Raw genomic sequence first — 24,429 nt, 5'->3', positions numbered from 1 at the left:
GAACAGAATATGTATTTGGTCTAGACAATGTATTCCTGAAGAGACACAAATATTCTCTGATTGCCCCTATTGTACATCTAGTTAATCTGTCCATCAAATATGGGTTTTTCCCCAATGCTTGGAAGTCTGCTGCAGTGATACCTGTTTAAAATCTGGTGACCCAACACTGATGGAAAATTACCCACCTACAAGCATTCTTCCAGTGCTATCAAAAGTAGCTGAAAGATGAGTGGCTGATCATCTGACTGATCACCTCATTCAGGGCAACTCCATACATCAAATTACATTTGGATTCAGAACTAACCATTCTACCGAAACAGCCAATTGCTATTTTCTGGAGTGCATTAAATCTAAACTGGACGTAGGTGGTGAAGTCAGCACAGTCTTTTTGGATCTTAAAAAGGCCTTTGATACTGTGAATCATGAGGTCCTCCTATCCAAACTATCCTCCCTTAATGTGTCCACTGAAGTTATTAGTTGGATGTATTCCTATCTGACAAACAGAAGTCAAAGGGTTCGTTTGGGGGACACTCAGTCGGACTCTCTTTACTATAACATTGGGGTCCCACAAGGGTCAATATTAGGCCCCCTTCTGTTTACCATCTATATAAATGATCTCCCAATTGCTTGCCCACAAGTTAACATGCAGATGTATGCAGACAATACAGTTATGTATGTACACTCAAAAACTAGAAAACTAGTTGTTAACAAGTTAACTGACACTACGGTACATGTTTCTAAATGGATTACAAATTGTTGCCTGCATTTAAATATCGACAAGACTGTTTGTATGTACTTATCTAAGAAATCCATTGATTCTTCCCAATGAGCTGTTCTTGTTAATGGGGAGAATCTGGAATTTCGGCATCATTTTGGACTCCAACTTGACATTTAAGAAACGTGAAGAAGATGGTTAACACGGTCAAGTTTGGATTATCCAACTTTAGGTTTATAAAGACCTTTCCTTCCTCTGGAGGCCGCCAAACTATATATATGCATGCTGTGATCTTCTCACATCTGAGATATTGCCTCACATGCTGGTCACAAGCAGGAGCTACTATTCTGACACCAATTGAATCACTCTACAAACAAACACTTAGATTTTTGATAACAAACCAAACAGTTACCATCATTGTCATAGAATTTACAAACATCATTTATTTAGTCTGGATAGCTTTAAGCAGTATGTAGATGCAAGCCTTGTCTTTAAGATCCTGCATGGTCTTGCCCCTCCACCCCTATGCCGGCATACAGTATAATGGTCAAGGAAAGCACCTCCAGGATAACAAGGGCAGTAAGAGGGGATTGTGTCCCTTTTCGACACAGTAAAATCGGTCAATCAGCCTTCTCTGTTAGAGCTACAATATACTGGAATGCAATGCCCATGGACTTGAGAAGCTGCACTGATTATTGTATTTTTACATTTAAATTGAAAACATGGCTCAAATCTATCCAAACCTGTTCAGAGTTATCTGTGGTTCTTCATATGTAAGACGACAGTTGATGATAGTGTTGTTGTTGTTAGAATTATATATTTTTGGATGTAATGTATTTGTATTTTGTATTGTATTAGTCAGTATTTGTATAGTGGCTGTGTAAAGGCCCTTACCTTTACACAGGCCCAAATGAGCTTTTGGCTAACCCCGGCACATTTACATGGATGTTGCATTATTGTAATATTCATGTTGATTAATGTTGATTGTCCCCTATAAATAAATAAATAAAATACATCTAATATTCCTACAATTAGATCAAATTATTAAAAAAACACAAAAGTAATTATGGATTGTTTATTTAATTCTCTATATGGATGATCTCTCTCTCTCCCTTCATCCCCCTCTCCATCCCTACTCTCCATCCCTCCCTCCCTACTCTCCCTCCCTCCCTACTCTCCCTACCTCCCTCTCCTGCCACAGTCAATGGAGGTTACTCTAACTGGGAGGATTGGGGCCCATGCAGCACCACCTGTGGTCGAGGGAATCAGGAGCGAATCAGGTTATGCAACAATCCAGAGCCGGCCAATGGGGGGAAATCATGTGATGCTCCCAGTAGGGACTCCAGGAGATGTCAGACTGGACTCTGTCCAGGTACGGCTGATTGAACTGTTCTCTTATCACTCCAAACGGATGCAGCTGAATTTAACAATGGAATGATGTGTGTACATAGAAGGTGTAGTACTACAGCTACACTTAAATAATGTGTAACTTAATACTTAATCCTCTCTCTCTGTTTGTTGACTGAAGGGGAGGCCCCTCGTAAGGCCAGAGGGAGTCTGATAGGGGTGGTGAATGATAGGGAGTTTGGAGTGTCGTTCCTGGAGGCTAACATTACAGAGAACCCAGAAGAGGGCACCAGCACCCTGCAGGCCCACCTGGACAACATCCCTCCTAGTGTGGGTGAGTATGGGAGTGTGAGATGTCTTACAGTAACCAGTAGGATCCTCTCAGAAGCACATCTAAATGCAATAATCAAGCACTTGCTGTAAAGTTATTTCCCATAATCAAGTTCTTGCTGTAAAGTTATTTCCCATAATCAAGCACATAGATCACTCAGCCACTGATCATTGCTGTATCCTGACCTATCATACTTTGCTTGAGGTATTTCCATAGAGGCTGTGGTCTTACTACTGATGTTTTGCAGGTCCATTGCTACGAGTGTTGGTGTCTGTGTTTGCTCCCATCTACTGGACCACAGTGCTGCAGACTGGAGCAGCCAGGAATGGCTACTCACTGACCCAGGGCCTGTTCAGACAGGAGTCACAGCTGGAGTTTGACACAGGTCAGCACTGAAGAACAGATACAGTAACATCCTGTAAATTAACCTGAACTAAGGTTTACTCTACTGTAAATGTAGTCCTATAACAGTGGTTGTCTCTCGTAAGCGGAATTGTCCCTTTAAATCTGTACATTGTAAGAGAACCAGCAGAGGGCAAAGTTCTCCATGACTGCAGTTCTTTTTTTTTTACTAGGATCTGGTTTCAATGACGGACTCCTTTGGCAACTTCAATAAGAACCCCCAAAAATATGGGGTGGGTCCTCTTCAGACAGACAACTCTCCCAAGTGACTGTTTTATAATGTATCCCAGATGTATTTGAATGTTGTGTTTGTGTTTGTAACCAGGAGAGGTCCTTCGGTTGACCCATGTAGCCAGAGGTCTGGACTCAGAGGGGGCTCTCCTAATAGACATTGTTATCAACGGCTTTGTCCCTCCGATATTATCAACCTCCCATCTCAATTTGCAGGTGTGTAATGACTAACACTGTCATCCTAAGGCCAGCTGAAGTCCCTGACTGTGACTAACCATAAGTCTTAATTAAATCTCTTAATTAAATCTCTATATAATCTATCTCTAATATGATGATTGCTTTGTGTCATGCAGGAGTTTGATGAGTCATACGTGCAAACGGGACCAGGGCAGCTGTACTCATGGTCGTCCCAGGCCCACCAGAGAACAGGCGGTCCCATGGTGCTGCGCTGTAACCACTCCATCATCTACGAGGGCCGAGAGGAGCGTCAGGGGCCACTGCTGCAGCTCATCAAGGTGTCCCAGATGAATGGCATCTACAGCATGTTCACTCTCAGTCTGGACTTCCAGATCACAGCCTCCCTACTCCTACCTGGTCAGTGGAAATACAAGACAGATTACCACAAGGCAGGCTAACACAATACAGACTTACACAATACAGACAGTCAGTCAGACACTTGACTTTTAACTGATGTACTGTAGCAAACACATTCATTTTTAAGATGTCATTTTCATTGTTTAAAGTTGTGGTACAGTAAAGATAATGTTAAATGTACAGTAACATCATCTGCTCATGGATTGAATGTGCTCCTCTGTCTTTAGATGGGGATGGAAAAACGTGCCCAGAAGGTTTTGTCCTGGATACAGCCTCTTACTGCACTGGTACATTTTGTATACCTTTTCCTCCTTCAATTTCTTTGTTGGATCGACCAATGTTATTTTGTGGTTTGCAATTCAATTAACTCATTAATGCATATTATCTTTATAAACTGTATCTGAACGCTTAGATGAGGATGAATGTGCTGCCGAGTCGCCTTGCTCTCATTCCTGCAACAATGTGATGGGTGGCTTCTCCTGTGCCTGTCCCTCTGGCTTCACCATCGCCCCAGAAACCAACACATGTCAAGGTCAGCCACAGGAAACACTAACTGAATACTTTATCACACCGTTATACAGTATCTCCTAATTAGATACATAGTTACAGTAAGTGATCGGTAAAGGGATCTGGTATAATGTTGATTTGTATGCTATATTTAGAAGGTAATCTATTGTGAAATTTGTAAAAAGAAAAATGTTGGGGGATAAAATGTAAACAGAATCAGTTAGCTAGCACACGCACTATTTGGTTCCGGGGTGATATTATCGCCGTGAAAGTATACATCCTACTGCTGTATTGCAGACAGTGTTCTTGTGTTTGACCTCACATGTGGTATCTCTCTACAGATATTGATGAATGTGCCCAGGGCTCCCACATGTGCCACTACAACCAGCAGTGTGTGAACACGGTTGGCACATACCGCTGCCAGGCTAAATGTGGCCCAGGGTTCAAGCCCAGCGCAATGGGAACCAGCTGTGAAGGCAAGTCTATTCACAACAAATACACTTTTTGGGGGGTGATTCTCTTTCAGTCATTCATCAACTGAATAGAATACATTCTAGTCTCCATCCTATAATAGGGTGCTGACAATAAGGCATATTAGTAACAGAGTTTGACCTGTGGTGTGAGTTTCAGATGTGGATGAGTGCCAGGAGTCGTCTCTCTCCCCGTGTCAGCAGCAGTGTCTGAACACCCTGGGCTCCTTCCGCTGTGTCTGCAACCCTGGCTACCAGCTGTCTGGCCAGCGCTGTCTGGGTCAGTGGACCCTGTGACTCACTGATGATATTTTCAACAGAATCAAATCTTTCATACCAGTATCATATGGAAGCAGTGATTTAAATTGTGGAATCTCTAACCCTTTATGTTTGTTTGTTTACAGACATCAACGAGTGCAGCAGGAATGTGTGCCCAGCTCACCAGCAGTGCCGCAACACAGAGGGAGGCTACCAGTGTTTCGACAGCTGCCCAGCTGGCATGAGAATGGGAGAGAATGGGGCCTGCGTGGGTATGATGCCATTTATACTTCACCCATCTTTTACTTTGAATGTTGTTGCACGCAGGTACAGGTTTGTGGTGTGAGAATTCTGATCCTACCATTACAGTATGCCCTGTGTTTACCAACATTGTGATTCACAGATGTGGACGAATGCCAGGATGGAAGCCACTTGTGCCGTTACAGCCAGATGTGTCAGAACACCATGGGAGGGTACGGCTGTGTCTGCCCCAGAGGTTATCAGTCCCAGGGGGTGGGCCGTCCATGCCTGGGTAAGACACTTCATTTTGGCATAGACATGTATTACTACACTAAACAATATGCTACTGTCCAATAAAATCTTGTTATAAGTAGTGTCTGAGTCTTGTTTTGCCTTTCAGACATTGATGAGTGCCTACAGACGCCAAGCCCCTGTGCCCACCAGTGCCGTAACGTGCCAGGCAGCTTCCGGTGCCTCTGCCCACCAGGCACTGTGTTAACGGGGGATGGGCGCTCTTGTGCTGGTCTAGAGAGAGGACAGGTCTTCTCCAACGGTAGCCGCATCAGGGCAAGACTGCGCCCACAGCTGGTGTCATCGCTGGGTAGGCCCATTCTCTCTCGGCATCATGGGGTATCCCGCATCACCAGACAGAGCTGCCCCATAGGCTATACCAACAGAGATGGCACATGTGTCGGTGAGTCCCCCCCCCGAAGTAGTAGGAGTCCCGTTCAGTCGTATAATTGGCATCTGTGTTTGTGGACAAGATGGAGAAAAAGCTTTGCAGCTTCTCATTTTCTTTGAATGTCTGTAAGCAAAGGCCACAAGCAAGGGAGTTGAGTCTGGTACGTCTTGCTCACCTCATTGTGTCATCTGTCTCTGTACAGATGTGGATGAGTGCTTGCTGAGGAACCCATGCCAACATGAGTGCCGGAACACATTAGGCAGTTTCCAGTGCCTCTGTCCTACAGGCTACCAGCTGTTACCCAACGGCAGGAGCTGCACAGGTATGGAGAAAACAAACAATACACATAAACACTACATAAACTACCCACCACGACTAGGTTTACATTGCCAAGAACACACACAGATACTGAGTTTCCTTTCTGATGCTTGCAGACATTGATGAGTGTGCAGTACAAGGCATCCAGTGTGGACACAACAAGATGTGCTTCAACACTCGTGGAGGATATCAGTGTTTGGACACACCCTGCCCTGCAACCTATCAGAAAGGAGGAAGCCCAGGGTATGGAGCTTCAATAAAACACCACTGTGTGTTTGCAATGTGTGGTTAGACAGATCGTTTCCTGGGTATTTTTGTAATGAAAAAACAAATTGTATTAGTCACATGCACCGAATACAACAGGTGTAGACCTTACTGTGAAATGCTTACTTACGAGCCCCTAACCAACAATGCAGTACAAATAAGAATAAGAAATAAAAGTAACAAGTAATTAAAGAGCAGCAGTAAAATAACAATAGCGAGAATATACACAGGGGGGTACCGGTACAGAGTCAATGTGCGGGGGCACCGGTTACTCGAGGTAATATGTACATGTAGGTAGAGTTATTAAAGTGACTATGCATAAATGATAACAACAGAGAGTAGCAGCGGTGTGAAAGGGGGGGGGGGGGGGCAATGCAAATAGTCCAGGGTCCAGGGTTTGATTAGATGTTCAAGAGTCTTATGGCTTGGGGGTAGAAGCTGTTTAGAAGCCTCTTGGACCTAGACGTGGCGCTCCGGTACCGCTTGCCGTGCGGTAGCAGAGAGAACAGTCTATGACTAGGGTGGCTGGAGTCTTTGACAATTTTTAGGGCCTTCCTCGGACACCGCCTGGTATAGAAGTCCTGGACGGCAGGAAGCTTGGCCCCAGTGATATACTGGGCCGCACGCACTAGCCTCTGTAGTGCCTTGCGGTCGGAGTGCGAGCAGTTGCCATACCAGGCAGTGATGCAACCAGTCAGGATGCTCTCGATGGTGCAGCTGTAGAAGCTTTTGAGGATCTGAGGACCCATGCCAAGTCTCCTAATGGGGAATAGGTTTTGTCGTGTCCTCCTCACGACTGTCTTGGTGTACTTAGACCATGTTAGTTTGTTGGTGATGTGGACACCAAGGATCTTGAAGCTCTCAACCTGCTCCACTACAGCCCCGTCGATGAGAATGGGGGCATGCTCGGTCCTCTTTTTCCTGTAGTCCACAATCATCTCCTTTGTCTTGATCACGTTGAGGGAGAGCTTGTTGTCCTGGCACCACACGGCCAGGTCTCTGACCTCCTCCCTATAGGCTGTCTCGTCGTTGTCGTGATCAGGCCTACCACTGTTGTGTTATCCGCAAACTTAATGATGGTGTTGGAGTTGTGCCTGGCCGTGCAGTCATGAATGAACAGGGAGTACAGGAGGAGACTGAGCATGCACCCCTGAGGGGCCCCTGTGTTGAGGATCAATGTGGCGGATGTGTTGTTACCGACCACCACCTGAGTTGATGTGAGCCATGACCAGCCTTTCAAAGCACTTCATGGTTACAGATGTGAGTACTATGGGTCGGTAGTCATTTAGGCAGGTTACCTTAGTGCTCTTGGGCACAGGGACTATAGTGGTCTACTTGAAACATGTTGGTATTACAGACTCGGACAGGGAGAGGTTGAAAATGTCAGTGAAGACACTTGCCAGTTGGTCAGCGCATGCTCGCAGTACACGTCCTGGTAATCTGTCTGGCCTTGTGAATGTTGACCTGTTTAAAGGTCTTTTCTCACATCGAGAAAGAGAGAGCGTTGATCACACAGCTTCCAGAACAGCTGGTGATCTCATGCATGTTTCAGTGTTATTTGCCTCAAAGCGAGCATAGAAGTAGTTTAGCTTGTCTGGTAGGCTCGTGTTACTGGGCAGCTCTCAGCTGTACTTCCCTTTGTAGTCTGTAATGGTTTGCAAGCCTTGCCACATTCAACGAGCGTCAGTGCCGGTGTAGTACGATTTGATCTTAGTCCTGTATTGATGCTTTGCCTGTTTGATGGTTCGTCGGAGAGCATAGCGGGATTTCTTATAAGCTTCCAGGTTAGAGTCCCGCTCCTTGAAAGCGGTAGCTCTAGCCTTTAGCTCAGTGCGGATGTTGCCTGTTATCCATGGCTTCTGGTTGGGGTATGTACGTACGGTCACGGTGGGGATGACGTCATCGATACACTTATTGATGAAGCCAATGACTGATGTGGTGTACTCCTCAATGCCATCGGACGAGTCCCGGAACATATTCCAGTCTGTTCTAGCAAAACAATCCTGTAACTTAGCATCTGCTTCATCTGACCACTTTTTTTTTATTGATCGAGTCACTGGTGCTTCCTGCTTTAATGTTTGCTTGTAAGCAGGAATCAGGAGAATAGAATTATGGTCAGATTTGCCAAATGGAGGGCGAGGGAGAGCTGTGTATGTGTCTCTGTGTGTGAACTAAAGGTCATGTTGTACTTACCTTAATTACTTTATGGTGGTGTGATAATGTAACTGTTGTGCAGTTATCTATGTATGTAGTAAGTCACGATCATTGGTCCCTCTAAACAATCACATGGTTGTGTTGTACATTAGATATAGGATGTCACTGACCTTTGAAGCCAGCTGATAACAGACGGTATCAGTACCTCTGATAGTGTAACAGTTGACTCTTCTCTCTCCATGGCAGGACGTGCTACAGACCCTGCTCTCGGGACTGTGGCTCTGGGGGTTCCCCTCTGCTACTGCAGTACAAGCTTTTGACCCTTCCCCTGGGCATCCCAGCCAATCACAACGTGGTGCGCCTGTCTGCCTTCTCAGAGGGGGGGGTGTTGCAGGAGATAACATCCTTCACCATTCTGGAGCAGGGCAGTGAGGGGGGTCCAGGGGTGGGGGCAGGGGGCCAGATGTTTGGCATCAGGGACGAGGCAGGCAGGGGCATCATCTTCACTCTGCGGCCCCTGCAGAGGTCAGGTCTGGTGCGTCTGGGGGTGCAGGCCACCACTCTCTCAACACAGGGCCGCATCACATACCAGAGCATCTTCATCATCTACATCTCCATCTCTAGATACCCCTACTGAGATGAGCCCCCCCAGCTGGAGGCTGGAACTGACTGTGTGTGCCCCTGAGAGGCCACTGACCCCTCCTTCACCAACCTCTGTAGAATCAGGCCCACAGCCTGGAGGCCTGTGAGACAGAGCGTGCTAACCAAGCCAAGAAAGCACTAATCATGAGACAATGCAAGCAGTATTAACACTAAGGATTTCATGGATATTTGGACCCTCATCTCTGATGCAGTAAGTAAACTGGATTGACATGGATCTTAAACTGTGGGGACACAATTTTGCCAAAATCTGTTCTTGTAAAGAAATTGACCTTTTATAAGATTTGTTGGATTCATTACAATGAACACTCCAAAGATGGTCCTGTAGCATTAGAATGGCGTGTAGTTATTTATATAGTGTTTTTCTATCATTTTTGAAGTCATTGTTGAACTAGCTATAAGGTGCTATTCTGAAGGTACTTGACAGCTTTGTTGAATCAGGAAAGCAAATGGTGTTTGCATTGCAAGAACAAATCGATAAGAAAAGATTGCTTCACCTGGCCTGGAATAAACCATCTTAAGCAGGAAGTACAAGACCGTTTGAGATTGATTGCACTTATCGGAATCTGTTTTGAATGGAGTTGGCCTTAGGTAGTAGGGCCACAATATGGACATCAGAGAATGTCCCTTTCTGCTTAAACCGCTTTAGTCATTAGACTGTAGTATTCTGATTTAGCCATCCATCTTTCTAAATGTGTTTCAAAGGTGCAGGGTTAAAAACCATGGAGGGGAGGAAGTAGCAAAGACATTGTGCTGAACTAGAACTGTTCATTTGTAAACCAAAAGCATACTCAATTAGTATTATACATGAAACACACCCCAAAATCAACGATCATTTGGAAGTGGAGAACCACATTCAGTGGGTGTTTGCAGGGGCGGACTGTGACAAGCAATCAGACCTGGCATTTCTAACACACCGGCCCATCTCTAAAGCCCTCACACCGGCCCATTTTCTTCCTCGAGGCCCCCACACCGGCCCCCAGTATTAGCCAGATAATAGTCATTTTGCACACCAAAAAAAACAAGATGGACCAGCCCATCTGGCATTTGCCCGAAATGCCAGATGGCCAGTTCACCCATGTCACTAAGTTAACATCCACCACCAACACTCCTCTATGAGATGAATGGAGCATCAATTTCCTGTTATAAAGGTAGAGATACATGCAGCTATGTGATACATTCACCACAGCACTGTTATTCCATTGCTCACCCCTTTAGACCATGAATGTATTTTGCAGAAAGGAACATTCATAAATTATATACAGCGATTAAGATATTCTTAACACGATTTCTGATATCAACCCAAAGTTTTGAACTGTTATAAATGTAACCTACACAAAAAAACGTTTTGCTCAGAGTGGAAAAATGGAATCTGTTCTAGATGAATCCACATATAACGACGGTACAACCTGATGCAGAGTGTCTTGAACATTTCCTCTCTGTGTGGCCCACAAGGTATATAAATATCTCACTGTGGTATGGAAGTACAAACATGACAAGAGGAACTGATGATCAACTACCCAATTTCGAAATTGCACCTTGTGCATTCTACTATGACAACTTTCAAGAGTAAGTTCCTAACAAAAAAAATAAAACGTTTGGTTTGTTGGTTCTGTTCCAAGAACGGGTTCCAACTCCTGTCTCTAACCTTACAAGCTATTTAATGAAATATGTTACCTAATCATTTTGTAGCCATTAGTTCAGTGGCTCGTTGACACATTTTATAGAAATTATGCAATTGGTGATTTTGGACCATTGCTGATGCCCTCGACAACCCTCTGCAGCCAGTAACCAATAAAGTACATATTTCAGTAGGCCCTATACTACAATAAACTATTTTGTCCCTTAAACCTAAGAATTGAATACTTCACCAGCTACAGTACCAGTCAAAAGTTTGGACACACCTACTAATTCAAGGGTTTTTCTTTATTTCTACTATTTTCTACATTGTTGAATATTAATGAAGACATCAAAACTATGAAATAACCCATATGGAATCATGTAGTAACCAAAAAAGTGTTAAACATATCAAAATATATTTGAGATTTTAGATACTTCAAAGTACCCACCCTTTGCCTTGATGACAGCTTTGCACACTCTTGGCATTCTCTCAAGCAGCTTCATGAGGAATGCTTTTCCATCAGTCTTAGCACTTGTTGGCTGCTTTTCCTTCACTCTGCGGTCCAACTCATCCCAAACCATCTCGATTGGGTTGAGCTCGGGTGATTGTGGAGGCCAGATCATCTGATGCAGCACTCTATCACTCTCCTTCTTGGTAAAATAGCACTTACACAGCCTGGAGTTGTGTTTTGGGTCATTGTCCTGTTGAAAAACAAATGATAGTCCCACTAAGTGCAAACCAGATGGGATGGTGTATCACTAAAGAATGCTGTGGTAGCCATGCTGGTTAAGTGTGCCTTGAATTCTAAAATTCAAAGCACAAAATCACTAGACAGTGTCACAAGCAAAGCACCATCACACCTCCTCCTCCATTCTTCATGGTGGATCCACACGTGGAGATCATCCGTTTACCTACTCTGCGTCTCACAAAGACAAGGCGGTTGGAACGAAAAATCTCAAATTTGAACTTATCAGACCAAAGGACGGATTTCCAACGGTCTAATGTTTCTTGGCCCAAGCAAGTCTCTTCTTATTATTGATGTCCTTTAGTAGTGGTTTCTTTGCAGCAATTCGACCATGAAGGCCTGATTCACGCAGTCTCCTCTGAACAATTGAACAATTGTGTCTGTTACTTGAACTCTGTGAAGCATTTATTTGGGCTGCAGTTAACTCTAATGAACTTATCCTCGGCAGCAGAAGTAACTCTGGGTCTTCCTTTCCTGTGGCGGTCCTCATGAGAGCCAGTTTCATCATAGCACTTGATGTTTTTTGCGACTGCACTTGAAGAAACTTTCAAAGTTCTTGAAATGTTCTTGAAATGTTCTGAATTGACTGACCTTCATGTCTTAAAGTAATGGTGGACTGTTGTTTCTCTTATTTGAGCTGTTCTTGCCATAATATGGACTTGGTCTTTTACCAAATAGGGCTATTTTCTGTATTCCTCCCCTACCTTGTCACAAGACAACTGATTGGCTCAAACGGATTTATAGGGAAAGAAATTCCACACATGAACTTTTAACAAGGCACACCTGTTAATTGAAATGCATTCCAGATGACTACCTCATGAAGCTGGTTGGAGAACTTTGAAGAATCTCAAATAAAAAATATATTTTGATTTGTTTAACACTTTTTTGGTTACTACATGATTCCATATGTGTTATTTCATAGTTTTGATGTCTTCACTATTATTCTACAATGAAAAAAATTGTATAAAAAAAAAAAACCTTGAATGAGTAGGTGTGTCCAAACTTTCGACTGGTACTATATGCCCTCATCATCAGGCGGTTTGTTATAATGTTATGATGGAATGCAGTGTATATATATATGACAGGATTTAAGACATAGATTTTATATTTAACAATATGGCATACTATTAGCATTATAATCACTATAAACCAGCAAACGATCCCTTTAGAAATATTATAGATAAATTGTTGTATTGTTTGAAAATAAAATATAGAAATTAAGGATGCAAATACTGACCAAAAACAGTCATGAATTGTGTTTTTGGCACATTTTGGAAAAATGTGGCTTATATTAGATTATATATTTTGGAAACCAGGCTAAATTGGTTTTGTTATCTACATAATTTTAATAAATGTTTTTTTTTGTATTATCATTAGACATATTCCACCTATTACAGTTTTGTTCTGATTGCTTAGGCACTATCTTTGAAACTAACTATTTTTGCAAAACTCTACACACTAACCACAAAACCTTACACCAAACCAGCAAAACATTATACATCTCTTGCAAAAGCAAACAATTCTTGCAAAACTCTTCAAACTCTTTTTACATTTTTTTGTTTTTGCGTCAATACAGTACACACAAACCATCATTTGAATAAGCACACTAAGCACCAACTACCCACTGATTGTATAAATGAAAAACACTTGTGGCTTTTTCTTTTTCTGTGTGCAGGGCATAGCAGTTTGCAATAACGTTTTGTCATACATGTAGTAAACACACATACACACAGGTATCCATTATGTGTAAAGTATGGATGTGCAGTCCGTACATAACACACTATCAATACAAATAAGGGAAAAAAGTAAAAGAAAAAAAATCGCAACATTTTCTAACACTCCTCAAACAACAAAAGCGCAGCAGAAGAAAACAAAAACATTTGTGCTAGAAAAAAAATGTGGGGCTACATCTCACCTTCTTTGTGGGTCTGGCCATAAGACTTCATCCACATCACATGCAATGTTGTCTTGAGCTAGGCTGCGTGGAAAGTATCACCTGGAGTGCCGTATCCAGGCCTGGCATGACCCCTGATCCATGTCTCCACAAGCCTCCTCCATTGCCTGTAGAAGAGGTATGCGCTGTTGGGGATGGCGACAATACACCTTCCAACGCCATGCAGAGAAGAATTCTTCAATAGGATTCAAGAACGGAGAGTATGGTGGGCGATTGAGTGCGATGAAAAGTGGGTGACCAGTGAACCAATTGCAGACCACAGCAGCCCGGTGGAAACTAATATTGTCCCAGATGATAACGTACCTGGGCTGCTGTGGCCCCTGGTCATTAGAGATTAGTTTGTTGTGGAGGGTGTCCAGAAATGTGATAATGTGTGCAGTGTTGTATGGACCTAGGATTGCATGATGGTGAAGGACGCCGTTTTGACTAATAGCCGTACACATTGTTATGTTGCCACCACATTGTCCCGGGACGTTGATTATGGCACGGTGTCCGATGATATTTCTGCCGCGGCTCCTTGTTTTTGCTAGGTTGAAACCTGCCTCGTCCACAAATATTAACTCATGATGTACTGCATCTGCTTCTAGCTCCATGACTCTCTGAAAGAGACAAGACAAAACAATGTAGCACAGTATGAAAAGACAGGGATCAGTCAATATGATGTAGCACCATACACTTCCAGTACCAATGACAGGATAGTATAGCTTACCTGCACATATTCATATCTCAGTTGTTTTACACGGTCTGAGTTTCTTTCGAAAGGGACTCTGTACATCTGCTTCATCCTAATTCTAATGCGTTTCAGTAGATGAGACAGAGAGACTCACTCTGTTAACGTTTTGGAATATGGTGTTATTTGCTATTATGTGGTCCTGCAGTTCTCTGAGTCTGATGCAGTTATTTGCAATGATCATATTTACAATGTGGGTCTCCTGCTCTGGGGTGAACAGTCAACCTCTTCCAACAGATAGTGGTTTTCTTGCAGTCCTGTAAAAACATTTGAATGGTTTTAGGGATAGATCCTTCTCATGAAAGTTCAGTACATATTACTGCACCAGTAAGACTACAGCACAGTTACTTACCGGTTCTCATTTCGAAATATCCGGATGATACCTGCAACAGTATAGCGGCTCAGATTTGGTTGAACCTGTTGCCCAACCTCTCATGCTCATCCCATGGTTGACAACATGGTCAACCACAGTCGCTCTGATTTCATCAGTTATTGTTTTCCTGACTCCCCTTCCCCATCCTACTTCACCTCCTCTTTCTCCTCCTCCTCTAACTTCTTCACCTCCTCGTCCTCCTCTAGTTCTCATCCCTCTTACTTTCTGTCCAATATTGGCCTCCATTGTTGTCCAAACCAAATGTTTATTTTTTTGTGCTCAAGTTCTGATTTGTAAGTGAACTCATTATCTAAAAGTGTTTTCACATGTGTCAATGTGGAAAGGCAATTGGCGAAATAGTGTAGCAATGTAGAGACCAATGTTTACAGTTTTGCTTGAAGTGTGTTATTAAATTGCACACCGTTAATAAAAAAATATTGTGATTGTAACGGCAGATTTCCTCCTAGAGGAGGTGTAGCAGGGATCGGACCAAGACGCAGCGTGGTAAGTGTCCATGTTTTAATAGAACAAACTGAACAAGACACAAATACAAAATAACAACGTAAAGCTAACCGAAAACAGTCCCGTGTGGCACAAACACTGACACAGGAAACAAACACCCACAAACCAACAGTGAAAACAGGCTACCTAAATATGGTTCCCAAGCAGAGACAATGAAAAAAACCTGCCTCTGATTGAGAACCATATCAGGCCAAATGACAAACCTAAACATAGAAACACAGAACATAGACTGCCCACCCCAACTCACGCCCTGACCATACTAACTAAAGACAAAACAAAGGAAAATAAAGGAAATAAGTGACAGTGATACTTGTTTGTATCATGGCAAGGAAACAAAACACGAAGTGGATTTAACTTCTTTAGGAAAACAGACCTAATTTTGGAACAAACATCATTATGTTGTCATCCAGAATCACATTTATTTATTTTCCAAGCTATAGCACACATGATTTTACATCCAGCAGGTTTTTAAAGGGCCAAAGAGTTTGGCCTGCTTCCCGTTTTCATTTTTGCCATGGAAAAAACATTGCGATACTGGTATCGTTCTGGCCAAGTAAATACAAACATATTCATCTCATTTTCAGCACCAATTGGTAGATTTAAAAATACTCTGAATTTGTAAACTCAGCAAAAAAAATAAACGTCCTCTCACTGTCAACTGTGTTTATTTTCAGCAAACTTAACATCTGTAAATATGTGTATGAACATAACAAGATTCAACAACTGAGACATAAACTGAACAAGTTCCACAGACATGTGACTAACAGAAATGGAATAACGTGTCCCTGAACAAAGGGGGGGGGGGGGGGTAACAGTCAGTATCTGGTGTGGCCACCAGCTGCATTAAGTACTGCAGTGCATCTGCTTTGCACCAGATTTGCCAGTTCTTGCTGTGAGATGTTACCCCACTCTTCCACCAAAGCACCTGCAAGTTCCCGGATATTTCTGGGGGGAATGGCCCTAGCCCTCACCCTCCGACCCAACAGGTCCCAGACGTGCTCAATGGGATTGAGATCCGGGGTCTTCGCTGGCCATGGCAGAACACTGACATTCCTGTCTTGCAGGAAATCACGCACACATGGCTGGTGGCATTATCATGCTGGAGGGTCATGTCAGGATGAGCCTGCAGGAAGGGTACCACATGAGGGAGGAGGATGTCTTCCCTGTAATGCACAGCGTTGAGATTGCCTGCAATGACAACAAGCTCAGTCCGATGATGCTGTGACACACCGCCCCAGACCATGACGGACCCTCCACCTCCAAATCGATCCCGCGCCAGAGTACAGGCCTCGGTGTAATGCTCATTCCTTCAACGATAAACGCAAATCCGACCATCACCCCTGGTGAGACAAAACCGCGACTCGTCAGTGAAGAGCACTTTTTGCCAGTTCTGTCTGGTCCAGCGACAGTGGGTTTGTGCCCATAGGCGACGTTGTTGCCGGTGATGTCTGGTGAGGACCTGCCTTACAACAGGCCTACAAGCCCTCAGTCCAGCCTCTCTCAGCCTATTGCGGACAGTCTGAGCACTGATGGAGGGATTGTGCGTTCCTGGTGTAACTCAGGCAGTTGTTGTTGCCATCCTGTACCTGTCCCGCAGGTGTGATGTTCGGATGTACCGATTGGGGTGGTTAATTTCTTTACTATCAAATGAGGAGAGACAAACTTATCACACAAGTCAGAGTTATACTTAAACTAAATCTTTAATCACTTATTAATAAGGGAGCAGGTCAATACAACGCACGCATATAAAGTGAATCGATTGAGTGCTCTACGATAATGATGGCTGGTCATGGCTGGTCAACGATTCACACTCAGATGATTCGTTGAGAGCCACGAGACAACAGTACAAAGGTCTTTTCTAGCCAGGATACACCCCTTCCAACCTACATGACAAACAGATATAAATTGAATGGGTCACAAGGTTAAGATTTGTATGAAAGATACCTATAATACATAGCAGACAGTATCTGCTGTGTCAACAGTTTTCATTGTGTAGAGACCAGTGTCTGGCCCCGTATAGAACAGAAACATTAACTCATGCTCTAGAATGCTCTTTAGGTTTTATCACCCAAAAGACATCGTAAATCTCCTGTCAGTGTTATCTCCCAGAGGCCCATCCTCAGCAGAACACACACAATATATATATATATATATATAATACTCTATTCTGTTGAATAAAACAACCATTTGATGCAATAAAAGTATTATAACATAATCTTGCAATTTTTCCACCATACGTTCCTGTGCAGGTGTTGTTACACGTGGTCTGCCACTGCGAGGACGATCGGCTGTCCGTCCTGTCTCCCTGTAGCACTGTCTTAGGCGTCTCACAGTACGGACATTGCAATTTATTGCCCTGGCCACGACTGCCATAACTGTGACCTTAATTGCCTACCGTCTGTAAACTGTTAGTGTCTTAACGACCGTTCCACAGGTGCATGTTCATTACTTGTTTATGGTTCATTGAACAAGCATGTGTGTTTAAACCCTTTACAATGAAGATCTGTGAAGTTATTGTAGCCGATTTTGTTTTGGAAAGACAAGGTCTTGAAAAAGGGACATTTCTTTTTTTGCAGAGTTTATATTATTTAGGGTTAGGAAAGTATTTATGAATAATAAAAAAAACTTTAAGCACCAAGTATATTGGGGAATAAAAAATACAATGGTTTGATTCATTCTGAAAGTTGCCATATTTAATTGTTCAATCCATGAAATATTGGAAGGTGAGAAAAGTGTACAATAGGGGTTGAACAGTAGTCCTATAAATCTACCCTAATAATCCTCACTAATCATGGAACTGTGATGACAATGGTCCAGTCGTCGTGAACTGTGCACCAGGCTCCAGGTTTAAACTGATATGTATGGTATGTGTTGCATAATGATTCAAATAGGCTACATGTCCTAAAGTATTGCACAAATTAGCCATATGATAACTGTTAATATGTTAGCCATATGATAACTGTTAATATGTTAGCCATATGATAACTGTTAATATGTTAGCCATATGATAACTGTTAATATGTTAGCCATATGATAACTGTTAATATGTTAGTCATATGATAACTGTTAATATGTTAGCCATATGATCCACTATTGCTAGTGAACTTCAGGAACAATCACACAAATGTGACAGAGGAAGAAAAGGTAAACGATGTAATGGAATGATGAACATTTTAAGGAAAAATTAGTAAGACATAAATGTATGTGGGTATAACTGACGTTGGCTACTGATAGTGGCTAATATTTAGCACAATACAAGTTGTAAAAAGTAGTCTGTGCATATATTTAAGCATATAATTCAAACATTCTAGAAATCATAAATCAACTTGGTAGGTTTGGCTCTATGCTATCATTTGCACATGGCTACAGAAGCCTATAGCTTGGGTCTCCAAATATAATACCTGCAAGTTATAAGGCCAGCATTTAATAAACTCCAATGTGGAAAAGTTATGTTGATATGCTTCAGTTTGCTGCCATATGACTGGTTTCACATTGGTCTCCAACAATCATAAGGTAAAATAGATTGTAATTTATATTTACAATCCCCTTATCCAAACGGCTTCAATTTACATTGTATCAATTTGTAAACTACAGCGCATGGAGAATGGAGTTATTTCTATCGGGAAAATTAAAGTAATGTTGTTCCAATTGGAACCGACAGGTTTCGTGACCTTATTCATCGTTTCATCGCGCATAAAGGTGGTAGAATTATGAGGGAATTAAGTCCAGGTCAGAATATTGCGTATCTGTAGAAACACCCTCATTTCTTTGATCTCCACCCCAAACAAATATCGGGTGAATAGCATGCCTTTCTCATGTTTAAGGTCAGAATACTCGTAGAGAGAAAAGTGCATAAAAAGGGAATTCCGACCATTTATGCATGCTTAACTCCTCGGAATTACCCCCAAAGAGCCTTGAGTCACCATCATTAAGTATTCACCTCCAAGTCAGTCATTGTGAGTCATCCCAGGTTTCAAAATCTCTAAAGTAGAAATAAGTCAGAGTCAGAATGTCAATTAAACTTTATTATTGAATTTAAAAAATGTATATACACTAGTTTTTCATTTGCTAGTATATATCGTTTTTCCTTAAGGTCTCAGTATTAAAAAGATAATTACCATTTTGCACACAAAAAAACACAAGATAGACATGCCCATTGGGCTAAAAATGGACCAGCCCATCTGGCATTTGCCACAAATTTATTGGCCAAATTGTAATATGTTAGCCATATGTTCCACTATTGCTAGCGAACCTCAGGAACAATCACACGAATGTGACAGAGGAAAGAAAGGTAAAAGATGTAATGGAATGAGGCAATATGTATGGAAACTAACACTAAAGTGACAGTTATAAATGCATGTGGGTATAACTGACGGTGAATACACATTAGGAGTTTTTGTTTGCTGATAAATCCTTTTTTCCCTTGAGGCCGAATTGTGATGGCTAGTCCACCTCCGGGTGTTTGTGAAACAGGAAGAGAGGAATCAGATTAATATATTTACCAATTCAAATGGTAAATTCAAATATTTTTCCAATTAAAATCACTTAAAAAATAATGATACACTCTGACAAACGGTAATAGTACACACCCATACACACAAATGTCAAATGGAAATTAATGTTAATGTTACTAATTATTCAGTAAATTATTGATAATTGCTGAATAATTGGTTGAAAACTTTACATCCTTTAATATAACGCCACCTTTTTTATACACAAGGGGAGGTCCTTGGGACAAGTTAAAACAGGTTTTTCAAATAAATGACAAACAGAGTTAACCAAAGTGTCAAAACTGAGAATCTAAGCCATTTTTGTCTGATTTACTACCCTAACATATGGAAATGTTTTAAGATAGTAATTACATGGACCATCTAGCTGTTTTATTTTAGGACCCCTGGGGGTATAAGAAACAAATGTATTTATTTGTATTTTTATGAAACATTGAATTTGGCCTTAACGCTATTAACTCATGGCAACGCACTGAATAACACACAAATACATAGCAAAAAAGATAGGCCAAAAATAAATCAGAAGGAAGTATGGTTTGTAGTGTCTTAAATGCATCAGGTAGGTATTGGAAAGCTCAGGAAAACATCAGGGACAATCATAATGCAATAATTGTCCATTCACTCCCCTTCATTTCATCGCGCAGTCATTTTCTGCTGAGTTGGGATATGGCTGACCTTACTGTCTAACGAGTCGTCAAGGCTTGGCTAGAGCAAAACAGACTATTATTTAGATGAAATAGGCCAAGAAACAAACATGACAAAAGAATGTTAAAATCAGATTTGCTTCATCAAAGCAACAGTCCAGATTTCCTTAAAGTGTTGTCAACATTTTGAACTAGCTCCTTCTCATATTCCCACAGCTTTTTGTCCACAAGCAGCTGATCTTTAGTGAGGCTCCCTTGCAGGGGAACTCTGACGTGTACTAGCCGACACACATCAGGTGGTACCCAGAAGGTCTCCCCTAAAGTCTTCAGCACAGAGTGAACAGATGTCTGTACTACATGTCTAGGGTTGACAATCAGTTTGGTAGGGTTGATAACAGCTTCTCTCGAGGGTTCTCTGTAAATATGCTCCAGGATATTGATCCCTGGAATTTCCCTCCATTGTGGCAGTTTGAACTTGCCACTGTCATCGTAATGGTTTTTGGGGAATATGTGGTTCTCGATGACGAAGACTCCTACTCTGGGGTGCTGGTGTTGAAGGTCCTCCAGCAGTAGATGCAAATTGGCATGTTGGTAAGGCATCACGATCTCATCAATGTCATGAAGAAGTACATACTTCGACTGGTACATGTATCTATAGATGCATTCATTCAGAGTGGTCAGCTGCCCATAGTAGTGGAGATCTCCTTTGTGCTCCTCAAACCTCCAGCCTTTGGATGGGTTGAGGAACTGATCAATCGGCCATTCTACTATTTCCAGTATACCCTCTTCCCTGTAGTGAACTAACACTGGTTCCAAGTCCTGACCACAGCTGGTGTTATAGATAACCACTCTCTGCACCCCAAGGAGTTTGTACATCTCCATAGTTTGGACAAACTGCAGGACATTGTTATAGCCCCCGAAAAGGTTGGAGATGCACACTGTAAAGTTGTATGGAAATATCTTCTCCTCTCTCAGGTCTTTGTTTTGTATGGACAGGAAGTGCTGGTTTTGGGTGGCTTTGATATCTGAATGTATTGATATAGTGACATGTGTCACATTATACATAGATGGACTCTGGCACAGCACATCTGTGGTCACAAAGGGGAATCCAAAATGGTCGCTTTGCATCTCCACCTGTGCCACTGAGGCAGGAAAGCAGCCATGTCCACCACAGAAAAAACAATGAAGTGGCTGGAGATCATCTCTTCTGATTATACTAATGATGCGGATTGCTCCATCCACTCTGTGGTCTTTGTAGGCAGACACCATTAAATGCTTTGTGTCTTTAATCTGAGTTATTGTTTGATCACTTATGAGAATTTGCCAATGTGTTTTTGCAGGGTATTTGTTTGTATTCAATTTGATATATATGGACCATGTCCAATATAAACATACCACTGCAAAGAATATTAGAAGACCAAACCGAAATTTCAGCATACTGTAGGCTATGTCCATCAAAATCCAGCTCTGTGATTCCAGACCAGACCTATTGGGGGGAGATGTTATTGTTGAGAGCTCAAGTTCTCTTTTTTAAATACAGTAGCTAACCAATGCAACTTTGTCCTTGTTTTTTTATTTGCGGACTCGGATGTGAATATTTTAACACTGCAACATCCACATTAAAAAATATATATAATTTTCCAAATTAGGCTTTTTTTTGATGGGATGCGCATCAGAATGTTTTCACTCTAGTGCAGCAATAATACGAGCGCTTTATTTCCAGATGACGTTAACTATGAGCAAACACCGGTAATTATAATAACAGATTTTAAACATAATAAGGTAGTTAGTTGTGACCTACATATGTTTTTTATCAGCGTAGCCTAACATAAATTCGAGGAATCAATGTATTGTAATGACCTGACTAGATCATAAAAGAACAACTGTCCAGACAGAGGATTGAGTTTACGAATGGACGGTTTATTAAACCAACTTTACACAGGCTACTGTTTGGCCGTAGCCCACGCCAAATAAGTGAAAGATAACACACAAGCCAATCGTGACCTTCTCTTGTGGAGCCCAGACGTAAGAGAGAGAACAAAGGCAAAACCTGGTCTTAACTTCCAATGCTCCATCCCCCTGCCCAACCCCCCTCCACGCCACTCCGCCAACCACCAGGATGCCCGGCATCAGAACATTCCAGGCATTCCCGTGATTGGCAGATAGCAGGTTGACTGACATGTCGGACCCCGCGAACACAACCACCTACTAGCCTAACACATAACACACAGCTGTCTGTGCGGGTCGCTACACAGCCCCCCCACCACAAAGTCCCTCGTCCCCGAGGGAACAAACAAAGTCTCTGAAGCGACCCGGAGGTCTCCTTTGCCTGCGTGGCCGTGATGGTCGCAGAGTGCCCCTCTGGGAACCAGGGGATGAAGGCAGGGATATGGGGGACAAGGAAGCGGGAACGGGTAATACAGTCCGTGGCTCTGGGGAACCACGCGGTGACACAGGGGGGGAGACAGGGGGAGTGGGCTGTCTGGAGCCTTGTCTGCGGCACCTGGGGGTGGGTGCCTGGAGAATGGCATTGCCAGAGAGGGGAATTGTGGGGGTTCCTGGGGTTTGGGGAGAAGAGGCCCCTCTGTATGGGGCTAACCTGTCCCGGTGCAGTGCCACCTTTCTCCCCCTGGGAGGAAGCTGCACCCGGTAAACAACCTCCCCTACCCTCTCCAGGACACTGCAGGGTCCCACCCAGTGACTGTCCAACTTGGGGCATCTGCCTTTTTTCCTTAGCGGGCTGTAGACCCAGACCAGCTCCCCAGCCACAAAGTGCCTTCCCCGGGTGTGCACGTCATAGTTCCTCTTCTGCCTCACACCTGCATTCACCAGCTGCTCTCTGGCGAAGGTGTGGGCTGTCTCCAGGCGGTCCTGGAGTCTCCGGGCATACTCCGGCCCCGGGGGAACATGAGGGCTATCCAGGGGCCGACCAAACGCCATCTCCGCAGGGGTGCGGATCTCTCTCCCCAGCATGAGGAGGGCAGGCGTGCAGGAGGTGGAGTCTTGGACAGCGGAGCGGCATGCCATGAGGACCATAGGCAGGTGCTTGTCCCAGTCACGCTGGTGTTTGGAAGAGACGATGGCCAGCTGCTGTCCAAGCGTTTTATTGAAGCGCTCTACAAGGCCATCACTTTGAGGATGGAGAGGAGTAGTGCGGGTCTTGTGCATACCCAGCCTCTCACACATGGTGGCGAACACACGGGACTCAAAGTTTCTGCCCTGGTCGCTGTGGATGGACTCTGCAGCTCCAAACCTGCTGAACATCCCCGCTGTCAGGGCGTCGACGATGGTCTCTGCCTCCTGGTCAGGCAGAGCATAGGCCTCGGGCCATTTTGTGAAATAGTCCATGGCCGTGAGCACCCAGCGGTTTCCACTGTCTGTGGTGGGGAACGGCCCAACTACATCCACTCCCACCCTCTCCATGGGAGCCCCCACTGGGAACTGTTGGAGCTGAGCATGAGAGCGGCCCGGGGGGCCCTTTCTCGCTGTGCAGTTGTCACAGCGGCGACAAAAGTCCTCCACATCCCTCTTGTGCTGCCCCCAGTAGAAGCCCTGACGGAGACGGCGCAGTGTTTTTGTGACCCCAAAGTGTCCAGTCCCCACCCCGCCATGAGTACTCTGGAGCACAGCCTCCCGCAATGCTTTTGGGACCACCACCTGCCACCTCTCCTCTCCCGTAGCTGACTCCTTCCATGCCCGCTGTAGCACGCCATCAGCCAGCCGCAGTCTCTCAAACTTTGACCACAACCCTTTGGTCGCGAGTGAGAGCGCTGTCACCTCTTCCCATGGTGGCCTCACCTGCGCCTCTACCCACTGTAGCACTGGCTGTAGGTCTGTGTCCCGTCCCTGCTGCTGCCGCCATTCAGCCACGTCGACAGTCTGCAGCTCACAGCAGACAGGCCCGCTCGCCCGACATACTGTGGCACAGACCCCCTCTGCACACAGCTCTCTCTCCCGTCCCTCTCTCCGTTCGCAGTGGCGGCAGCCGTCTGCAGTACAGGGCCGACGGGACATGGCGTCGGCGTTGGAGTGGCGTGCCCCTGCCCTGTGCACCACTGTGAAGTCATACGGCTGAAGCTCCTCCAACCAGCGTGCCACCTGCCCCTCTGGCTCTCTGAAAGACATGAGCCACTGGAGAGCAGAGTGGTCAGTCCTTACA

At 43.8% G+C, this 24,429-nt stretch overlaps 2 protein-coding genes across 2 annotated transcripts in view; one reads left to right on the top strand and one right to left on the bottom strand.

Annotated features, from left to right (window-relative positions):
• Nucleotides 1-13,126, top strand: part of LOC139545482 (hemicentin-1-like) — a 79,054-nt gene extending 65,928 nt beyond the window's left edge. The window contains exons 67-81 of the mRNA XM_071353295.1: nucleotides 1,917-2,087; nucleotides 2,244-2,396; nucleotides 2,641-2,778; nucleotides 3,121-3,242; nucleotides 3,380-3,620; nucleotides 3,848-3,907; nucleotides 4,033-4,152; nucleotides 4,469-4,603; nucleotides 4,758-4,877; nucleotides 5,002-5,127; nucleotides 5,259-5,387; nucleotides 5,496-5,789; nucleotides 5,980-6,099; nucleotides 6,212-6,338; nucleotides 8,760-13,126. Coding sequence (XP_071209396.1) covers nucleotides 1,917-2,087; nucleotides 2,244-2,396; nucleotides 2,641-2,778; nucleotides 3,121-3,242; nucleotides 3,380-3,620; nucleotides 3,848-3,907; nucleotides 4,033-4,152; nucleotides 4,469-4,603; nucleotides 4,758-4,877; nucleotides 5,002-5,127; nucleotides 5,259-5,387; nucleotides 5,496-5,789; nucleotides 5,980-6,099; nucleotides 6,212-6,338; nucleotides 8,760-9,150 — 2,447 coding nt within the window. The 3' untranslated portion in view covers nucleotides 9,151-13,126. The remainder of the gene's footprint in view (nucleotides 1-1,916; nucleotides 2,088-2,243; nucleotides 2,397-2,640; nucleotides 2,779-3,120; nucleotides 3,243-3,379; nucleotides 3,621-3,847; nucleotides 3,908-4,032; nucleotides 4,153-4,468; nucleotides 4,604-4,757; nucleotides 4,878-5,001; nucleotides 5,128-5,258; nucleotides 5,388-5,495; nucleotides 5,790-5,979; nucleotides 6,100-6,211; nucleotides 6,339-8,759) is intronic.
• A 6,066-nt stretch (nucleotides 13,127-19,192) lies between these two features.
• Nucleotides 19,193-21,752, bottom strand: LOC139545966 (uncharacterized). The gene has a single exon (XM_071354234.1). The coding sequence runs from the start codon at nucleotides 21,723-21,725 to the stop codon at nucleotides 20,415-20,417; it is 1,311 nt and encodes a 436-aa protein (XP_071210335.1). The 5' UTR covers nucleotides 21,726-21,752; the 3' UTR covers nucleotides 19,193-20,414.
• Nucleotides 21,753-24,429: the final 2,677 nt, after the last annotated feature.

This window comes from Salvelinus alpinus, chromosome 19 (genome assembly GCF_045679555.1).
Source record: "Salvelinus alpinus chromosome 19, SLU_Salpinus.1, whole genome shotgun sequence".
Lineage (NCBI taxonomy): Eukaryota > Metazoa > Chordata > Actinopteri > Salmoniformes > Salmonidae > Salvelinus > Salvelinus alpinus.
This window is presented reverse-complemented; position numbering and strand designations above follow the sequence as displayed.

What these genes read in the sequence shown, in the direction of transcription:
- LOC139545966 (XM_071354234.1), bottom strand. Translation starts at nt 21,725, where the DNA reads ATGGACATAGCCTACAGTATGCTGAAATTTCGGTTTGGTCTTCTAATA.